Genomic DNA, 19,083 nt, shown 5'->3' on the forward strand with positions numbered 1-19,083 from the left:
ACTGCTGTTTTCAACAATTTTCTTGCTTACAGTAAACATTTCTGTGCTTCTGCCTAGTGCTGTGTGGTGTAGGGAAACACAGAGTAAATAAGTTAGATGCTGGAAAGAGGCTCTCAGAAGGTCACAGCAGTTCCCTTGCCATTCCACAGCTCTGAGAGGTGGTTGTTTATCAGTAATCCATGCTCCATTAGTAAAATCAACAGATGTTTATAAAAACAGAATAGACAGAGGTTTCTGAATCGGTGTCTGCAACTTTACTGTTTAAAAATCTCCCTCATTGTAATATTGAAAGGGTAAAATAGAGCTGCAGAAAAATCCTGTGAAATGCATGTTCCTTGAAAGGCAAGACCCTTCCACCACTAATAGCAAGGGCCAATAAAACCTCTCACTGGACCTGTGCCTTCAGCCTAAAGTACTAGGAAAGACTTCCCTAATTTGTGCCAGCTTTGGGTGTAAATGTGTGGACCAGAAAAGGTGAGAGAAAAATCACTGAGGGCTGCTTAAAAAAAAAGATCCATAAGTTGGCACAGATACTGGAGTGTTTGTTTGCTTTTTGTCACCAGGCCCAAGAACATTACATCCCATTTTGGCTGCAGAAGTTGCAGAATTGTGTTTTGTTATCTAATGGGACAGATAACTGGATGGCTTCTGAAAAGGAGAATGAGAAAAGATTCACCTTGTAGATGGAGGTGATGAACTGTTTTGGATTAGAAAACCCGTAATTTTATTAGCTACAGGTATAATAGTAGCAAGTTAGAAAAATTACCTTAAAACACACATGATGAGGTAAGTAAGGAATTGTGAAACATGCATGGAGAACAAACAAAAAGGGACAAGGAAAAAGGTGTTTGTTTTGTTGTTGGTTTTTTTTTTCTGGGGTGTGGGAGAGACACACACAAAGGAGAGGATGCTGGGGCAGAGGAGCTCCAAATAGTCTCTTAACAGAAGATGCTCTCTCACATTATATATGTATATATATTTATATATCAAAAAGTATATATAATTGTGCTATACGTACATCAGGAGAAGCTAGAGGTAAGACACTTAGATGTTTGTGCATAAATTTGAATTTTATGTCAACTTTCCCATTATTACCGGTGAGAATTCCTTATACAAAGAGAGTCAATAACATGACCTTCAGCTATCAGTGTGGTAACTATTGAAAAACTGGTGACATTTTGGTGATCAAACAAAAAAAATGCAGTATTTGTAGTAAAGTATTTACTCTTTAAACGTGGGAAAACCAACCAAACAAAAAACCCAAACACCACACTTGTAAATATATAAAAAGACAAATGCATGCTGTAAAGCACCAATATAAAAATTGTGATCTTTTGTACTTGGGATATATGAGGTGCTTATAAACCTGACCTATATTGGCAGAAATAGCATGTGACTGAATTTTCTGTAGAAGTTGCTTTCAAGCATTGGCGGGTTGAATGAGATTTTAAAATACCAGCTAGCAAAAGGTGAAATGAAGGGGCAATTATAAACATCCCCCTAAGTCTTGGAGTGCCTGTACTTGTTCACCTGTTTCTTTTTTATTGACATAGGTAGGAGAGATACAGCTTGTGAGAAGTTCATGCTAATTCCAAAAGCCTTCTACCTTTGAGCATGTTTACTTTTGAGCTTATTTATTCAATATGGGGTTAGAAAAAGTAGGATTAGAATGTTTCTTTGCAGAGCTTGATCTATATTTTCATCCATAGGTATTTGGAAAAAGTTTTCCAAACTAATTGAAACTTCCAAAGAGTCTTTGACAAGTCGTGAAGATGTAATTTGTAGATTTCTAAACCAAGATATTACAGAGAGCTTTTGATATGTCATACTACTTTAAATTTTACTAAGAGCTTCGCCGCAAAATTAATATTCATTGGCTGACAGTTACTTGGAACTTTATGAGAGGTTTCTTTAGGATGTTTGGGTCAAGTTTTAAGTCAAGTATTGATGTTGTGTACTTATAATTCCCTAGACATTCACAACTGGTGTAGTTCAGGGAATCTTTGTGACCAGTGTCAGCAGACAACATAGTGCCTGCAGGATAAAATTCAGAACATCAAAGTTCAAGTACCTTCTGTGCTTATAGTAGGAATCCTGTCTTCCTCAAAATATTATTTTAAGACTGCTTTAGATGGGTGAATTTATTTACAAATGTAGTCTGATTTCACAGATTGTAGTGATTTTATTCTGCTCTGAGAACTCTGACTCATGGTTCGTGGAGGGATCTAGACCCGGTTGTCATTTAAAAGCTTTTTTTATAGCTGTTTTAGCTTAACACTGTTAAAATCGATGTGTTTTTCTAATTGCTCCTTTTTAAAGCTTTTAAATGTATCTTTTAATGTTGCCTTGGATGGTCATTATCATCTATCAGTAGAAAGCTTTAGACTTTGGAGAGCCTGTGGTTACCAACCCTTCTATGCAAAAGCAAAGTTTACTTGCTTCTAATGGGCCATTGGTTTCTCCAGTGGCATCAGGGAAGCTGCAAAGCTTCCCTTTGCCTGGCTGATAAGGAACCCTTGCCAGTTCCCCATGATATGGGCTATGATAACATGCCCCTTGTACAATAAATTACCATGCTGTCTGTAGGCAACATCTGCTTTTTTACCTTCCATCCTTGACCTGAAAATAGCTGAAAGATGTTTTTGGAGTTGGGCGTACGCTTATGCTTTGCTTTGTTAAATTCCAGAGTGATTTGGAAAGGCTCCCAAGGGAAGAGGTGTTGTCCTTGAGCTCTTCTGGATGAAGGGTTTTTTGGGTTTTTTTGGGTTTTGTTTTGTTTTTGTCTTTGATGCTTTTGTTGTATGCTGTGTATATATCATAGAATAATTTGGATTAGAAGGGACTTCTGGAGGTCACCTGGCACTTGCAGGTGTGTGTGTGTACATTGTGTAAATATAGATGAGGTATGTATATACACCCAGCATATAAATACAGAGACATATATACATACATACACATAAACATTGTCCTTTTTGCTTTTCACAGGTGGAAGTGCTCCTCTTTTCTACCTGTCTTCTTCACTTCTTAATGTCATTTTCATAATCTCATTATTTGGAGGCAGTGAACATTAATGAAATCCACACTTGAATTGGAGCAACTATTCTAGTTTCAAAACCTAGAGCTTTTTTGAGAAAGAACCTAAAAGTGAAGCTGGTTTGGGTTTGCTGGGGTTTGTGTGTGTGTGTGTGGGTGCTGGTGTGTTATTAAGAATTGGTGTGTTATTAAGCAAATAATTGCCTCATCTTCTTTCAGGGAGCATAGCTCTGGTAAATATTTTATTTCTTGACTTGAACTCTAAACCATTGTGCTTTGCAATAAACAAATCGATGTAACTTTCTCATTGAAGCAGTGACTTGTATTTATAACATCACTTTTCACCTGGGGAAAAAAGATTAATCATTTGCCTGCAAATCTATATTCCAGTTTTCAGGGTTATTGTGCTCACTCCTGCTCTCTTGACTGCATCCCTAACATGCTGCTCCATCCCAGTCAGTGTGCTGGAAATAAATTTTAAGGTGTGGTAAGGCTCTGCAAAAAAAGTGAAATGTGACACTCAAATGCTTGTAGGTGATGAGAAACTAATTGAATAAAAGTGAATTAGAGTAAAATAGCATTAAGCCTTTATGTCAATTTTGGAATGCTTCCCCTGGAATAATTTTATATAAGGAAAAGGATGCTTATATTGTGGCACTGGATTATTATCTACATTAAGGAAAAAAAAAAGGGAATTTTGTTTACAGTGGTTTTTTTTTTAATAGTAGAGTTGATTACACCTTGCTTAGCAAAGTCAGAGTTCCATACAAGAGAAACTTAATGAAATCAACCTTCCAGTAAGATTTGCTCAATGTTTTTAATGACAGTTATTGATCTCTCCTGTCAGCATTTCCTGCTCTCCCTCTTGGCAGACACACTCTATAGGAAAGGTGACTTATCTGCAGGCACATGTCCTGGGGAAGTTAGGATATGTAGTTTAATGGACTAATTTTGCTCAAGGAAAAGCTTTCAGAGGACCTTGCCATAGCTGACACAGCTTTGAACTAAAAACCTTACCTTGGGAACAGTTGTATCACCGGAGTCTTTTCCCATCTGCCAAATCTCAGAAGCGGGGAGAGACTGTAAAGTATAAATTTTCAAACTCTTGTCCTTGCCATGTCACTTTGCCTAGAGGAATGCATGTTGGATAATCAGCCTGGTGCCAGTGCATCAGCCTATATTCCAGTTGAGTTTTCTCATTATCTTGACTTTTTTTTCTATGTTCTATTTTGTTTGAACTAAGATGTGGCTGACTGGCTCTCTTCTTGAGATCTTGGGTGCCTTCAGTCAGTTCTGTGCCTAAAAGGGTGGTGAAAGCAACAGAGTTATTCATTACATCAAACAAATGTGTGCAATAAGTGTTTGTGATGAGTACTTCTCTTGTGAAACGAGGCATGCAAAGAAGTGGGAAAATGAACAGTGACTGTCCTTCAGTAAATTTAACTAAGTAGCTGTGGGATTGTCTTTGTAGAGTCTGCATAAGTCAAAAAAAGAGAGCTGAGGCCTGGCCATGTGACAGATCTGATGTAGCCAGAAGAGATTCTGCAGACACTTCTGTAGCTGTCCATCCATTTAAAGCACATGATTCTTTTAATGGAGATTTTAATACCTTGTTTTCCATTTCATTTTTTTCTTTATTGATGCAGTGAAAATAAACCAAGATTCTAGCATAAAGTAAAGTTTTTTTGGCATTAAATATAACTTTGGAGCTGTCCTCTCTGTAGAATCAAATGTACACAGAGCCTTTTCTTCCTGCATCTCTAGCTTTCTGTTGTAGGAGATTTATTTTTTCCTATCACAGTTTTGCTGTTTATCTCCTTGATAAACAGTCCTTTTGCACTGTCTCAGGGAGAACATGTGTTGTTGGCAAACTCTTGGAGGGAATGCATTCGAAATGCTATCAGAGGCATGAAATAACTAATAACTCATATGAGGAGCAGCCGAGGGAGCTGAGGCTGTTTCACCGGGAGAAAAGGAACCTTTGTGAATCTCTGCAGCTCCCTGAAAGGAGGGTGCAGCCAGGTGGGAGCCCAGTCCCTTCTTCCAGACAACCAGCAACAGGAGAAGAGGACACAGTCTTAAGTCTTGTGCCAGGGGAGATTCAGGCTGGACAGGAGACATTTCTTTACAGAAGGGTTGTTAAACATTGGAATGGGCTGCCCAGGGGTGTGGTGGAGTCATCATCCCTAGAGATGTTCAGGAAATGACTGGATGTGGCACCGTGATCTAGTTGACCAGGGTGGTGGCTGGTTAAAGCTTGGACTTGATTATCCTGGAGGTCTTTTCCAACCTCAAGGATTTTGTGGCTTTGATATAAGTTTATCTTTCAAGTCCATTGTTGCAACAACTTCTGTTGCTCTTGTTGGCAATACTTATTTTCTGAACTTAATATACAACACACCTGTTCAGTGTGACCAGTTAGAATTCCTGAACTGGAAATATTTCAAATATGACACAATGTAAAACATGACATCCCATTTTAAGCTTCCCTTTCACAGCAGTAGCATGAGAACAGTAGGGCAGATTGGAGAGTAGGTAAATATCCAAGTATATTAAAGATATGTGTTTGGAATGTTAAAGGAAGCAAAATCAGAGCCTTGATGAAGGATATAAAAGGATCAATAGTCTTGGAGGTCAGCTGAGGAAGACCTTTTCTATATATAGGAAGTCAGGTAAGTAAAAGTTGGAAAAGAGTTAGGGATGCTAATAAATGTGATGTCAGATGGTGACAGGTGCTGGTAAGGTCAGAGGGGAAAAGAGAATTTTTGAGGAGGTTCTTGATAGTGTTTCCAAAATCTGTATTATGAAATAGCATCTCAGAGTGTTAATATATAAGCTAATGCAATATTGTTTTTCTTTAAAATGGTTCAGCAGTTACAATACCATCACTAGCCTGTCTATTAACCACCACTGGCCCAGTAGCCATGCATGTTTTGTTGATTTGAGAAATGAGTTAAATGTCTCTGAATTTAGTCTGTACTGTTGCTTTGCTGGTATGACAGATCATTAGCTTTGTAGATGATTATTTAGAGAGTAGGCTTAATAGATTAAATCAACATTTGGTCTCTATGTGAATTAAATTAAAACTAGAAGAATGTGAAGCGCAATAAATGAAAGTCTCTTCCTAGAAATTTGAAAGATAGTGGACTAGGAGGACTAAAAAGTGAATTGCCAAATGCCTTTTTCTGTGATGATTTGTGTATGTTAGACAGAGAGCACGTGACCCAATTGAAGCCTTCCAGGCCCTCCCATCTGGAGGGAGCCTCCAAGAAAGATGGAGAGAGACTTTGCAAGGGCATGGAGTGACAGGATAAGGGGGAATGGCTTCAAACTGACAGAGAGTGGGTTTGGATTAGATATTAGGAAGAAATTCTTAACTGTGAGGGTGGTGAGGCACTGGAGCAGGTTACCCACAGAAGTTGTGGTTGCCCCATCCCAGGAAGGTTGGACAGAGCTCTGAGCAACCTGGTCGAGTCATGATAGGGGGTTTGGAATTAGATGATATTTAGAGTCCTAGACCAGCAACCTGTGATTGCTGTTAGGACAGGGATTGCATAGTGACTCTGAGGAAATGCAGTAAAAAGGAATACAGTATTGACTCTTTGGTTTAATCTCTTTTCCTACTTGCACCTGTGTGTCTATAGCAAATCTGTTTCATTTATTAATAAAAATTCTCGCATCCAAATAATTTTTTTAGGGTTATTTGGCTGTAGGATCAGCCAGACTAAACTGAAAATAATAGGCCTTTTCCTGATAATGCTACCAGTGTAGCTGTAACTATATTGTGCACTGGGTCCCTGAGGAGACTTGTGAGGAAGTCTGAGCATATAAAAGCAAATCCGTGAGGCTCGGTGGTAGTTGTGGGGAAGACCTGACTTAGTTGGCACCCTGGTGTTGAAGTGGTTGAAATGAATGAGTGATTGTTGTCTTTTACACTTCCCAAAGGAGTAGTCTTGGAGGTGATTCTCAGGGAATTTCTTGTCCAACACATCTGAATTAAGTTAAAGAAGGGGAATGGAAGAGCAGTGTGTTGACACCTGAAGTAACAATATGCAGGCTACATTTTTTTTTCTGCTTTTGTCGATTTTCCTCACTTTTCTTACTTTCTTTCCCTACCTTGATTAGAACATATAAATACATAAATTCATAATACAGGAAGGAGAGTGTAAGAAGTTTTGGTGAATATATATAACACAATACATGTGTTGCACAGGGATAGACAACTGGAGCATTATTTTGCTTTTTGGTGACAAAATGTGTCCCTCAGCAGTTTCCTTTTTCTTGGTTCCAATATGAGGCTGGGCTTCTTCTGTTCAGTGTCCTGACCTCAAAGGACATTAGCAATGATTGCTGCAGAAATGATTCACATTAAGGTAGATATGAATGCAAATGTTCTTTACTTATGAAGTGACAGTTTATGACAAATCTATAATGTCACCAGTTATTATGAGAACTTCAGTTTTTCCCATCAGTCAGCATTTATCAGGTCAGCAATTGTCAGTAGTTAGCAGGCTCTGGTATCTGAAAATGAAAGCTGTGTTTGTTAGAGTGACAAAACATTGTATTGCAGGATCTTAGGCAGTGTAAGTTCAGAAGCTGATGTTCAATTTAAAGTGAAGATTAATTTAATCACAGATAAACATGCTACAGCACACTATTAAGCTGGACATGAGCTGGCCATGAGCACTGGCAGCCTGGAAAGCCAAACATTCCCTGGGATACCTCCGGAGCCCTGTGGGCAGCAGGGCAGGGAGGGGATTCTGCCCCTCTGCCCCCTCTGCTGAGACCCCACCTGCAGGGCTGCATCAGCTCTGGGCTCCAGCACAGCAAGGACAGGGACCTGCTGGAGCCAGGCCAGAGCAGGCACCAAGGGGATCACAGGGATGGAGCAGCTCTGCTGGGAGGAAAGGCTGGGAGAACTGGGACTGTTCAGCCTGGAACAGAGAAGGCTTTGAGGTGATCTAACTGTGGAAGAACCTAAAGGAAAGATGGAGAGAGATGTTTTACAAGAGCCTGGAGTGACAGGACAAGGGTGTATGATTTAAACTGAGAGTAGGTTTAGATTGGATATTAGGCAGAAACTCGTGCGGGTGGTGAGGCACTGGAACCCTCCTGTGGAATACCTCCAAAAAATTCTAATTTTGTAGAAACATTGCTTTTGCTTACCAGCATGTAGAAGCTCATGTGAAGTCATTGCAGCCTATCATAGTAAGGACTTAAGGGCTCTGAAATTCAGGGGTTGCTCATATGCTCTATGCATGCACCCGATGGGAATCCTGGGGGGAGGAACAGAAAAGGAAGCTGTATGGGTAGCCCAGGATATACCACAGCTGCCTGCTTAAGGTCATGGTTGCACCTTGCTCTGCAGTAAGAGCATCTTCTGCCCAGACAGCTCATGGGGTTATTAGAATTTCTGTTCCTTTCTGTTCCTTCTGAGGTTATACTCATAAGAGAATTGGGAGGGGGACCATAGCAAAAGAATCAAAACTAGAATCAAGCACTGCTTGCATCTATCTCTTTCTGATATGCAGACAGTGTCTAGAGACAGGCAGCGGTGCCAAATTTGTGGTTTCCTTTGTTGTTTTTAAATCAGCATAACCTTTGGGAATGCTTGTTGGTGCTCAGTTTACTTTGGAAGGAGGGAGTTGAGTGTGCTCTGTGAACGGTCTTGTGTGTGTTTTGCTTCTCCCCTCCTCTAAGTGCATAATGAGGGGAATTCCTTGTAGCCCAGGACAGCTGAAGGTGCACCCAGCCATGACAGCAATGTGTGGTCTGATCCCCCCTTGAAACACCTCCTGAGCCTTTCTCCTTGTACATTGGTGTGGTCCTGGCTGCTCTCATCTCAACCCTCCCTTGTGCACAAATTGCTTCGTTAGGATGGAGTGAGTAAGCACCAGATTTTGTGATAAGCATCAATACTGAAGAGGAAGAATCAGCCCTATTGTGACCTCAGGAGGGATTTTAATTGGGTGGTGTAAGGATAAACTTTTTATGGGAGAAAGCTTTTTGCACAGCTTTAAACATGGCCTGTAAATCTGTATAGGACATACTTTTAGGAGTTCTGAACACTATCAACAATCCTTTGTGTACAAGAAAACTAATATTTTGGAATTGTGTTTCACATTTCTTGCTACCGATTTTGTTATCCTGTGTTAAGCATTTATCAAAATTCAGTTGTATCTGTTCTCTGCCTTAAGTCCCTCTCATGTTGCAGAAACACCTCAGCTTTCCTTTTCTTCCTGATACTGTTAATAGAAATTTCTTAACACATCTAGGGGGGTTTTGTTTGCTTTTTGAGAATAAGCAATGAATTAAGTTGTTAGACATGTCTGGACATACAAATGTTGCAAATCAGAGTGTGAAGTTGGCTTTTTAGTTCCATGTGCTGTCAGATATTTATCTTTTACTTTAATGGTGATTTTAGTCTTTTTTTGATGAAGTGTATGGGGTCATGGACTAGGGTTATATTTTAGCTGGAGATCCTCCTATTAGTTTGTTGGGTTTTTTTTTTTGTTTTTTTTTAGTCAGTAAAAGTGAGAATAAAATATGTCTCTTCCAAATGTTCCATAAGTTCATCTATGTTTAGCTATAGATTATGGGTTTTTTCATGTACAGGCATTGCAGATTATGGATTTCTTTGCAATTCTGGTAATAGAATCTGGAAGCCACTGAAAGAGCCAATTTGTGCAACAGCAATGGAACACTTAACTGCAGTGGCAAGCCTTAGCTTAATGACCTGAGTGTTAGCAAAACAGAAGTCCAAAGGTGGATTCACTCTGTTGAATGGATCCTTATGCCTTTCCTCATAACTTTTGCAGTAAATGAGGCATGGAAAATATTTTAAAGTATGTGGAGCCTAGACTGTAATTAAGACATTTGCTTTTCTACCACTCAGCAAAACTGCTGATCAGGAAATAGAGACAAATGTTTCACTAACCTGCAGAGGCTGGTTTACCTTGTATTTAAGAAGTGCAGACCAATTGTGGCAGCTCCACTCAAAGGCCTTTCAGGATCCATGCTAGAAAAGATTATTTTTGAGGCACCAACTGCCGTGACTGCTGCAGAAATATTTTTCCAGGTTCATGTAGTCTAATTAGACATGCAGAGGTGGAAAGTGTCTGTACCACTACTGTGGAAGGAAGTGTTCAGGGTAAGGTTGGATTGGGCTCTGAGTAACCTGGTCTAGTGGAAAGTATCCCTACCCATGGTAGGGGGTCGGAATGAGATGAGCTTAAAAGTCCCTTCCAACCCAGGCCCTTCTATGATTCTCTGCTTATATTGTATTTATGTGTGTGTGCACATGCAATCCTGAAACTGAAAATTTCTAAAGTGAGCTGACATTTGAGATTTCCCTTTTGGCTTTCCTTTTTCTCCTTCTCTTTCCATACCGGGGCTGTTTGTGGACAAGGGATACCAAGTGTACATGTTAGGCTGCAGAGAACTGTTAACTAATGGAGGTGGTAAGAGACTGTGCTTTTGGATGTCCTTCTGTTGAATCTGGCAGATGAAAGGACAAGAAAGCAGTAGATATGAGGGGAATTAGGAAGTGCACAGTGATCTAGAAGTAAATGTAAATAGGAAGATAATCAGAGAAAAAAAAAAAATGGAAAAGATTGTCATACATGTATATGTAAGGGATCCTCCTCTGAGCACAGTCTGCATCTGGTATGGGTTTGGTAACACTATAGAGGGTTATCTCTGTTGGTCCATCTCAGATTTTTAGATAGGGGGAGTATCTGATACAGTCTCTGATATCAGACAAAGTAATCGCAGATGTTGTAAAGGATTTTTTTTCTATTTTTGTGACATTAAAGGAGTAACTTGCAAGAGCTCTTCGTGATGCCTAAAGCACAACTAAATTGTTCTCCCCTCCCTCTGTTCTGTTCCTCAGGATCCCGTCTCCGCCAAGAGGACTTTCCACCACGGATTGTTGAGCATCCCTCAGATGTGATAGTGTCTAAAGGAGAGCCAACCACTCTGAACTGCAAAGCAGAGGGGAGGCCCACCCCCACCATCGAGTGGTACAAGGATGGCGAGCGGGTGGAGACGGACAAGGACGACCCGCGCTCCCACCGGATGCTGCTGCCCAGCGGATCTTTATTTTTCCTGCGCATCGTGCACGGGCGCAGGAGTAAACCCGACGAGGGCAGCTACGTTTGTGTAGCAAGGAACTACCTTGGGGAAGCCGTGAGTCGCAACGCGTCCCTGGAAGTGGCATGTGAGTAGTGTTATTCATTTACTGTTCTGTGAAACTTCATGGTGGCTTTTGTGCTGCCACCCCAGCGCTTGCACACACTTCTGGCAGATAACAAATAGGGATAAGTGCAGAATTTTGTCGTTAGTTGCTGCTCCTATTCAAGGCATCTTCACTTGTGTTTGTTCAGTAGCAGTGACCGTACAGAATAAGTGATTTATACTGAAATGAGGTTCTAGCCAGAGTATAATCATGATTGGCACAAATGTGGACAAAAGATAATCTTCCTCTGAAGAATAACATGGACAAAGGATAATCTTTCTCTGAAGAATAATCTAATTTTTAAATGATGTCTAAAGTTGGTTATGCTGGAACTAATGTGGAAAAATACCTATCATGTAATCTAAGGTGCACTGTCTGTTTCTCTTTATCTCATAATCTGTTACTTCAACAGAAGCAGACAGCATCTTGGTGACTCATGTTCTGTACTGCTGGGAACCTCAATATATGCTCCTCAATCATAAATTTGACCTAGGCCTCATTCATTATGTGAGTGGCAAGTGAAATTGTTGTCCATTTCTCATATCGTCCAGAGCAGTCATGGTCTTTATCGATTCTCTTTGTCTTTAGAGAGAAGTCAGCGGGGCTCTTTCAGAGCCCACCTGGCATGAGTAGTCTGCTTCCAGTAGAGTTAGCAGATAGATTCATTATATTCACAGCAAACAAGCTCATCAGACATAAAATATAATCAGTTGCACGTGTTTGTTTTTTTTTTGCTCCTTAGTTGTATGGGTTGACTCAACATGTATCTTTTTATTCAGAATGTGCATCTTTGCCTAATGTATTTAAATACATTTATGCGTGCTCTCGTGTTGCTGGGCTTGAGTTTTTCACCCACAGCTCTTCATCTGAAAGCAGTTTCCCTAAAATGTGTTTGAAGTAGGGCTCTAGAACAAATTTGTATTGCTTAGTTGATAAAGAATATATTTAAGTAGATGGTATGTTTAAAGAGACACAGTAGATGGTATGTTTAAAGGGAGGAAGCATAAAAGAGAAATCTGTGTTCCTAATGCAGTCTTCAGACTCCTAGCTAATATGGTGTGATCTTGTGGCTTCTGTTTTCTCAGAAATTGCAGAAAATGCCATTTTTAAAATATTTAAGTGGCAGAATAAGCCAAGTAGAACAGACATTTTCACTGCATTTCACCTGTTGTAACCTAGATTCAAAACTGTGTCAAATACAACATGAAAACAGTTTTTGGCTCACTATCAAAGCAGAAGTAAATGTGCCAGTAAATGCATCACAGGAAACTTTTCAGTTTTGGTTGGTACTTGGGAGTAGAGGAGAAACCAGCTTAAGGAAGGCTGAAATCTGGGTGAGTATTACTAGATAAATTTACTGGATTATTTGTGTCTTTGTACACGTGTTTAAAGTGTCGAGAAATCCTGAGAGACTTAAATACTTGAAATCTTTATTGTAACCCTGTTGAGATTCAGGATCTCCTGTTGAAGTTCAAAGGATTGTTCCTGTTGTACCTTGAGTCACCAAACTGTTTATTTTGAAATTTAAATGTGTTCCGTATCTTGTCAGTTTTTCACTGATCCTTACTTTATTGACTGCTGCAAGACTCTTGTTACACCATCCTCCATCTTTGTAGTTTAAATGCTGTAGCTGGTGGCAGGTCAGGCATGAATCACATGGGAGATAGTAGAAAATTTTAAAAACAATAAAGCTGTTCTACTTTGTCAGCTGTTTTACGGCAGCAGCAATGTGAATGTGAAACTGAGATCTGAAACCATGGCCCAAGTTTTTGCGATAATATTGTGCTTTTACTGTTTCCATGCTTTGAAATTTAACTTCCTGAAACCCCCATTAAAGGGTTTAGTAGTCTAAAGCAGGTCCTCCTATTTCACTTCAGCAGTGCTTTATCCTTCCTTGAGCAGTACCATGGCTGCAATTACAGAAAGGCCTTCATCAAAGAAGCAACATGTAAATAGACATACATTTCTTGTTTACTTAAAATTTGAGATTTCAGCTGTGATTTTTAAAAGCACATGGCAGTGCTCGGTGTGTATCAAAGGCATCCTTTGGAAGATGATAGGAAAAATGCAGTTTTTGTTGGGATATGGGAACTTTTGGTTGTAAATCAGGTTTTTTGAGTGACTTTCAGGGAGCAGTTGGAGTCTCTTTCTTGTCTTTCTGGTGTCAGTGTTTCTGGGCTGAAGAAGATGGGCAGGCCTGTAGCAGCCTGCTTGCAGGCTCAGGAAGTGAGTTCCTGGTGCCGGGCTGTTGTCAGCAGTGGGTTCCCATTCATCACCTGTCCTCAGCTCCTGCTGGGAACCTGCTGAGCTGCCCGGATGCTGCAGCCCTGTCCGTGGGGCCGCGCGCGATCCAGCCTGGCTCGTGCTCGCTGTCGTGGTGTTGAAAACTCTCCTTCCCACACCGAGCCAAGCTCTTTTCATCACCAGAAACAGGGAGGTTGTCTTCTGCTGTCAACAGGTTCTGGATTCTTATCTGACTGTAGGTGGCCTCAAATAGTGCCACGAGAGGCAAACTGCTGGTTTTCACAGGTTTGAAATGCCTGAGTGTGCTGGTTTAGAGTAACAACTGTAATTGTTTTACTTTGCTTATTAAATTGGCAGTTGCTAATAATGTGTTCTTGCAACTTTTGAATGATTTATGGAGAAATATCTATTCATTTTGTATGTATGTTAGATGTGTTTGTGCTTATGCATTAATATGATAAACAGTGTTAATTATGATAAATTTTCTTTTATTTCCTTCTATTTACCCCTTCCATGACACCAAAGCAGTGGGATTGAAAGTCTTCTGATGTATCCATGTTTATGTGTAAAGACAGAAGTTAAATTCACCTGGGACACAAAGTGGTTCAAACCATCTTGAACACTGTCATTTTGCCCTTTGGTTTTTTTTTTTTTTTTTGGAGTGAGTTTCTTTAAGTTGCTGAAATCCCCTAAGCTCTTTTTGATTGAGTAACTGCTTACACCTTTCCCAGACATGAATTTAGGTATCAGCCCCTATAAATCACATAAGGTGTACTTCTACATCCATGCTTCTTTAGAGTACATGCATACAGTCCAGGACAGGTATTTTTGTACTAACGTACATCCTCAGAAAAATTTGTCCATCCCAGTAAAACTGTGGAGAACTGTGATTTAGAAAGTTACTTTAAAAAGCATCATTAATTTAATGAATATGCTTTTAGAATATTTTTGCTTTTAATTTAGAATATCTTAATTCCTGAAGACATTTAAGAAGAAATATTTGGTATTTAGAAGAAAGAGTTATTATTTGAAGGCACAGTTTAGGATAGACATGACTTATTCTATTTGTTTTAAGACATTCATTCAAGGTGTGCTTCATGTAGATTAATTCTTCTGTAGCAGCTTCCTCAGAAGGAAAAAATAATCCTAATGCTAGCAGTCAAAGAAGTCTTCCAAATTGTATGTGGCAAATTCTCATGTAGTGTTTTTGTTTTATGGTTAAATCATTAAAAACAGATGTTCTAGCCCTAAAACCTCTGTGAAGAGCTGTATTCAAAAGAGTAAAACATCTTTCTTTAGATTTTGTCCTGAAGAGTTTTTTAATTGAAATTGAACAAGGGTTGGCATTATTGGATGTATGTTGATGTTCATGTTTTCTTGGGAGGATTTAGAAGTAGGCTGGAAACAGTTTGCTCTTTAACCAAACTGCTTTTGTATTCGAACACCAGCAATCTTAAAATAAAATCAGGTTTTTTTAAACAATGCTCCAGTTGAGGCGATCGAAGCTGCGCCGGTGGAGTTTTCCGGCGGGAATATCAGGAAACACATTTGCAGCAGCAGTGAGGGTAGCTAGGATTTCAGCTGGGAGCACCAGGGAGCCACTTGTGAGCTGGGGAAGGAGCACCAGGGTCCCTGCGCTGGCCAGGGCTGCTCTGATCCAGCCGGAGTCAGCAGCAGCCCCCAGGGAGAGCAGCTGTAGCTCCAGGTGTTAAATATGTGACAGCAGCTTGATCTATCGACCACTGTTACAGGGGGCTCTGGCCTAAATGAAAATTCATGAAAAATTGATGAAGTCTCCAGATTATTTTTTTTCCCTTTCCCTTTTGCAGCGCTGTGCCAATGCAGCGAGGAGAGATTAAATGAGGTGTTGAACGCTTTAGTGGTGAGGAGGTTGTGGTTCAGAGGTCGGGGGGAGGGGAAATAAGACCCATTTTCTACCTTACTTTCCTTTAAAAGCAGACACGAAGCTTTTCAGATTAGTTGGGATTTGCTGCCATTTTAATGTAGTAATAATAAAGCTCAGGAATATTCACAAATAGGATTCTTTTCTGCACAGGTTGGGAGCATATAGGTTGGTGCAGAATATAGTGGAAGCCTCTGAGTCATAATTCAATTGAAGAACCAGAAATAGATTGAATTTTGTAATGGCAGTATAAATTTGGGCTTCCATCTTTCTGAGTCTGCTTGAACTGAAGTCATTTGGAGAAAGAAGAGGTCTTGCATTATTTATATGCCATAGATTGCTTGGATAGTAGGCTTTGGAACACTCTCTAAACATAATGATCCTGTTTGTGTTAGAGTCAACACTGAATTATGTTTTTATCTGTAACAAGAGAGGTTATAGGAGTACACTGAGTTTAGTGTGAAGTCATAGGTGTTCTGCAAAGCAAGCCTAAACCACATCTTAAACATGGGAGACAGTAATTTTACAAATAAACCAGATAGATTGAAGTGTTCAGTGAATAAAGGCTGAGAGATATAAAATATATGCTATGCCATCACCTTTGCATCATAATGCTAATGGCTATTTGCTGGAGCATGTGCAAAAGGCTGCAATGTGTTCATAATAATGGAGTTAATAATTTCCTATGAGATACTCAGAGTGAAAGAAGAGCACAGTGTATGTGACTGTAAAATGGGTGGATGGTTTTTTCCATCTAGTTTCTGTTTTATGTGTGATAGTAACACATTATTAATTTTGTTACTGGTGATTTTGAAGTCTGATTTGCTCTGAGGTGTTACTTTCATATATGGAGAGCATGTCCTGTTACTTATGTCTCTCTCTCCCTCATCCTTCTAAACAGAGTATGAAAGGTTTTCTGTTTGAGTTGGCACTCTTCTGCTCTCATCACAACAGAATAATCATTGTAGAAATTGGAATGCTGGAGACTGTGGTCTGGTCTATGTGCAGTATCAGGACACTGAAAAGCATCGTGCTTTTTCTCTAAGAAGAAATTTAACAAATTGTGCCTACTATCACAGCATGCTTAAGGAAAAGTAAATTCCTCTTGTGGAGGAGAAAAAAATAAAATTGTATCTGATTACATATACTGGGGAATGGTAGAATTTGTAAGATGGTGTGAATACCTTAAACCTTCTCTCATCAGAGAAACCAAAAGCTGATTTGATATCTTAAAGCAAAGTTTTCTTTCAGCCAAAAAAATAGTTCTGCTTTTTTACTTTATTAATCTAGGTTTTAATTGAGTGGTTTTATTTCTTCTGAACTCACCTGAGACAAGAAAGCTACATATTTAAGAGGGTGTGATTTTTGTACCAATAGCCAGAAAGAACTAGAATTTTTATGAGAGAGGTGCCCTTCATCAGGATAACCTAGATGCTGTCGCCAACACGTTTCTTGCGAAGTGTTTAAGTTTGTGCTACAGCATTGATGCCTTCCATGTGGGCAGAAGCAGTACTTCCCACCATCATCCATGGGGATTTAGACAAATCATCACATTCTTACATCTTCACTTCTTAGACATTGAACTCCACCTGGGCTTGCAGATTTCAAGTCTAAAAGAGCTAAGAACTCCTTACGTTTTAATAAATCCAAAGATATTTAAAATTCTATCACTCATAATATCAAGCAGTACAATGCCTGTAGGTTTCTCCAGGCCTTATTTTTGTTCTTCTTTTTCTCATTTTTTCATACTGTGGTCTTCTTATAATATGTTTTTAGGAGGTATTTGCAGTTGATCTGATTCTGCTTCTAATAATTTCTTGCCCATTCCTCACTTGATTTTTATTGGCTTCTTTCTTCCCCTTAACTTTGATTTTATTTTTTTAAAATCAAATGTGCTATTTACATCTCTCTGAATAGACTACCTGAGAAAATGTTGACAGCTAAGGAACAACTTCACAGAAGACTTCACAGAAACCTTGAAAGAAATCAGCTCCTGATTAATCTGTTAGTGGGTGCATCATCATGTGCTGGTTTTTGATTTGTTTTTTTTTTTTTGGGTTGACATTTCTCTGATTTCTAGTTCATATGGAAAATGAAGGAGAACAAGATAACATTGAATTTTGACAACTCTGTTCTATTTGCTCAGGAGCCAATAAGCACTCTTTGAATGTTAATTGAAATATTAGCTATTGGCATATGCTTCATCCATGATGTATTATTCTTTAGTGTCAGGCTTTAAAAAGTACTCATTTGAAGCAATGCTGAGACTATGACTTTGCAAATTTTTTGTGATCTTAATTCTAACAAGGTTCAGTACTGTGGTAATTAACAGTAATTATTGGGATGAGACTGGTGGATGTTTTATATATACACATCTTTCTCTCTCTATGTATATATATTGATATAGATTTTTATTCTGATAGTCACCCTATTTTTTTTGAAGAAACCCTTAACCTCCTTTTTTTCCCCCCTGTCTTTGTTCACACATGAGCTTCCCTTGCCCTTACACTTATAGGACTAAAATTTAATCATGGCTTTGGTGCTACTTCGTAAGTTCCCACAGATTTTATACTTCATCTAAGTTTCTAATATATGGAATTTATGTGGGAAATGAAGTGGTGGTTTTGTTCCACTCTTCTTGCTTGAATATTTCAAGTGGCAGTGATGTGAATGTGTACTGATAGTTGGGAAATGGCTTCATTGTGGTAGAGAAGGGAGGCGTACGCTGTCACTTTCTGCTGTCTCACAGATCTGTTTGCCTCTGTACAAAGGGATGTAGAGTTGTAAAGAACTGGGAGTCCTGGATCGCTGAGTTCCTGTATTCTACCCAGCTGTACTTTGTAATTCTGTTCAGAAACATTTCAAGCTGCAGTCTGAAAAGCAGTTTGATTGCCTTCCCCTTCATCCTCGAGCTCGCTCCTTTCCATTTCTGTTGAAAGCCTGTCTTGGAACCTACGTATTCTAACGGTGAGAAAAATAATTTTCGTGTTTCCAGTGTAAACAGGAACATGCCTGATTTATGCTAGTTCTTGTGATTTTGGAGCACCTCTCTTATGAGGAAGGGTTGAGAAAATTAGGGTTGTTCAGCATGGGGAAGAGAAGGCTCTGGGGAGATCTTATAGCAGCCTTTCAATGCTTAAAAGAGACTTATAAGCAAGATAGGGAAAGACTTTTTAGCAGTGCCTGCAGTATTAGGACAAGGAGTAATGGTTTTAAACCACAGGAGGGTTGATGAAGAGAAGATCTAAGGAAGAAGTTTTTTGCTGTGGAGATGGTAAAACCCTGAACCAGGTCAGATTCAGATTCAAGGTCAGGTTGGATGGAGCTCTGAGCAACCTGATCGAGTTGATGTCCCTGCTCATTGCAGGGGGGTTGGACTAGATGACATTTAAAAGGTTCATTTCTTCTCAAACTAGTCTATGATGCTATGATCTGATTTTTCTGTAGTTGTTTTCTCTCCTTGGTATTTACAGACCACTGTGGTGTCACTTCTCATCTCCACTATTGCTAAGTTCAACAAGAAAAGCTCATTTATTTGGAAAATATTTGCTTGATCCTAGTAGTCATTCATCACCTGTTCTGGTCTGCATATGTTTTCTGAGACATGAGTGGGTAGATTGCATGTACTGTTCCAAGACTTGCATGCTGTGCATGATGAACTGATGTT

At 39.5% G+C, this 19,083-nt stretch overlaps 1 protein-coding gene across 19 annotated transcripts in view; it reads left to right on the forward strand.

Annotated features, from left to right (window-relative positions):
- The window catches only part of ROBO2 (roundabout guidance receptor 2), a 1,034,237-nt gene that overhangs the window by 627,038 nt on the left and 388,116 nt on the right, over nucleotides 1-19,083 (forward strand). For all 19 annotated transcript variants that reach the window (XM_077174511.1, XM_077174512.1, XM_077174513.1 and 16 more), the window contains one exon: nucleotides 10,925-11,251. In XM_077174511.1, the coding sequence (XP_077030626.1) occupies nucleotides 10,925-11,251 (327 nt within the window). The remainder of the gene's footprint in view (nucleotides 1-10,924; nucleotides 11,252-19,083) is intronic.

The sequence above is a fragment of the Agelaius phoeniceus genome, chromosome 2, assembly GCF_051311805.1.
Source record: "Agelaius phoeniceus isolate bAgePho1 chromosome 2, bAgePho1.hap1, whole genome shotgun sequence".
In the NCBI taxonomy this organism is placed as follows: domain Eukaryota; kingdom Metazoa; phylum Chordata; class Aves; order Passeriformes; family Icteridae; genus Agelaius; species Agelaius phoeniceus.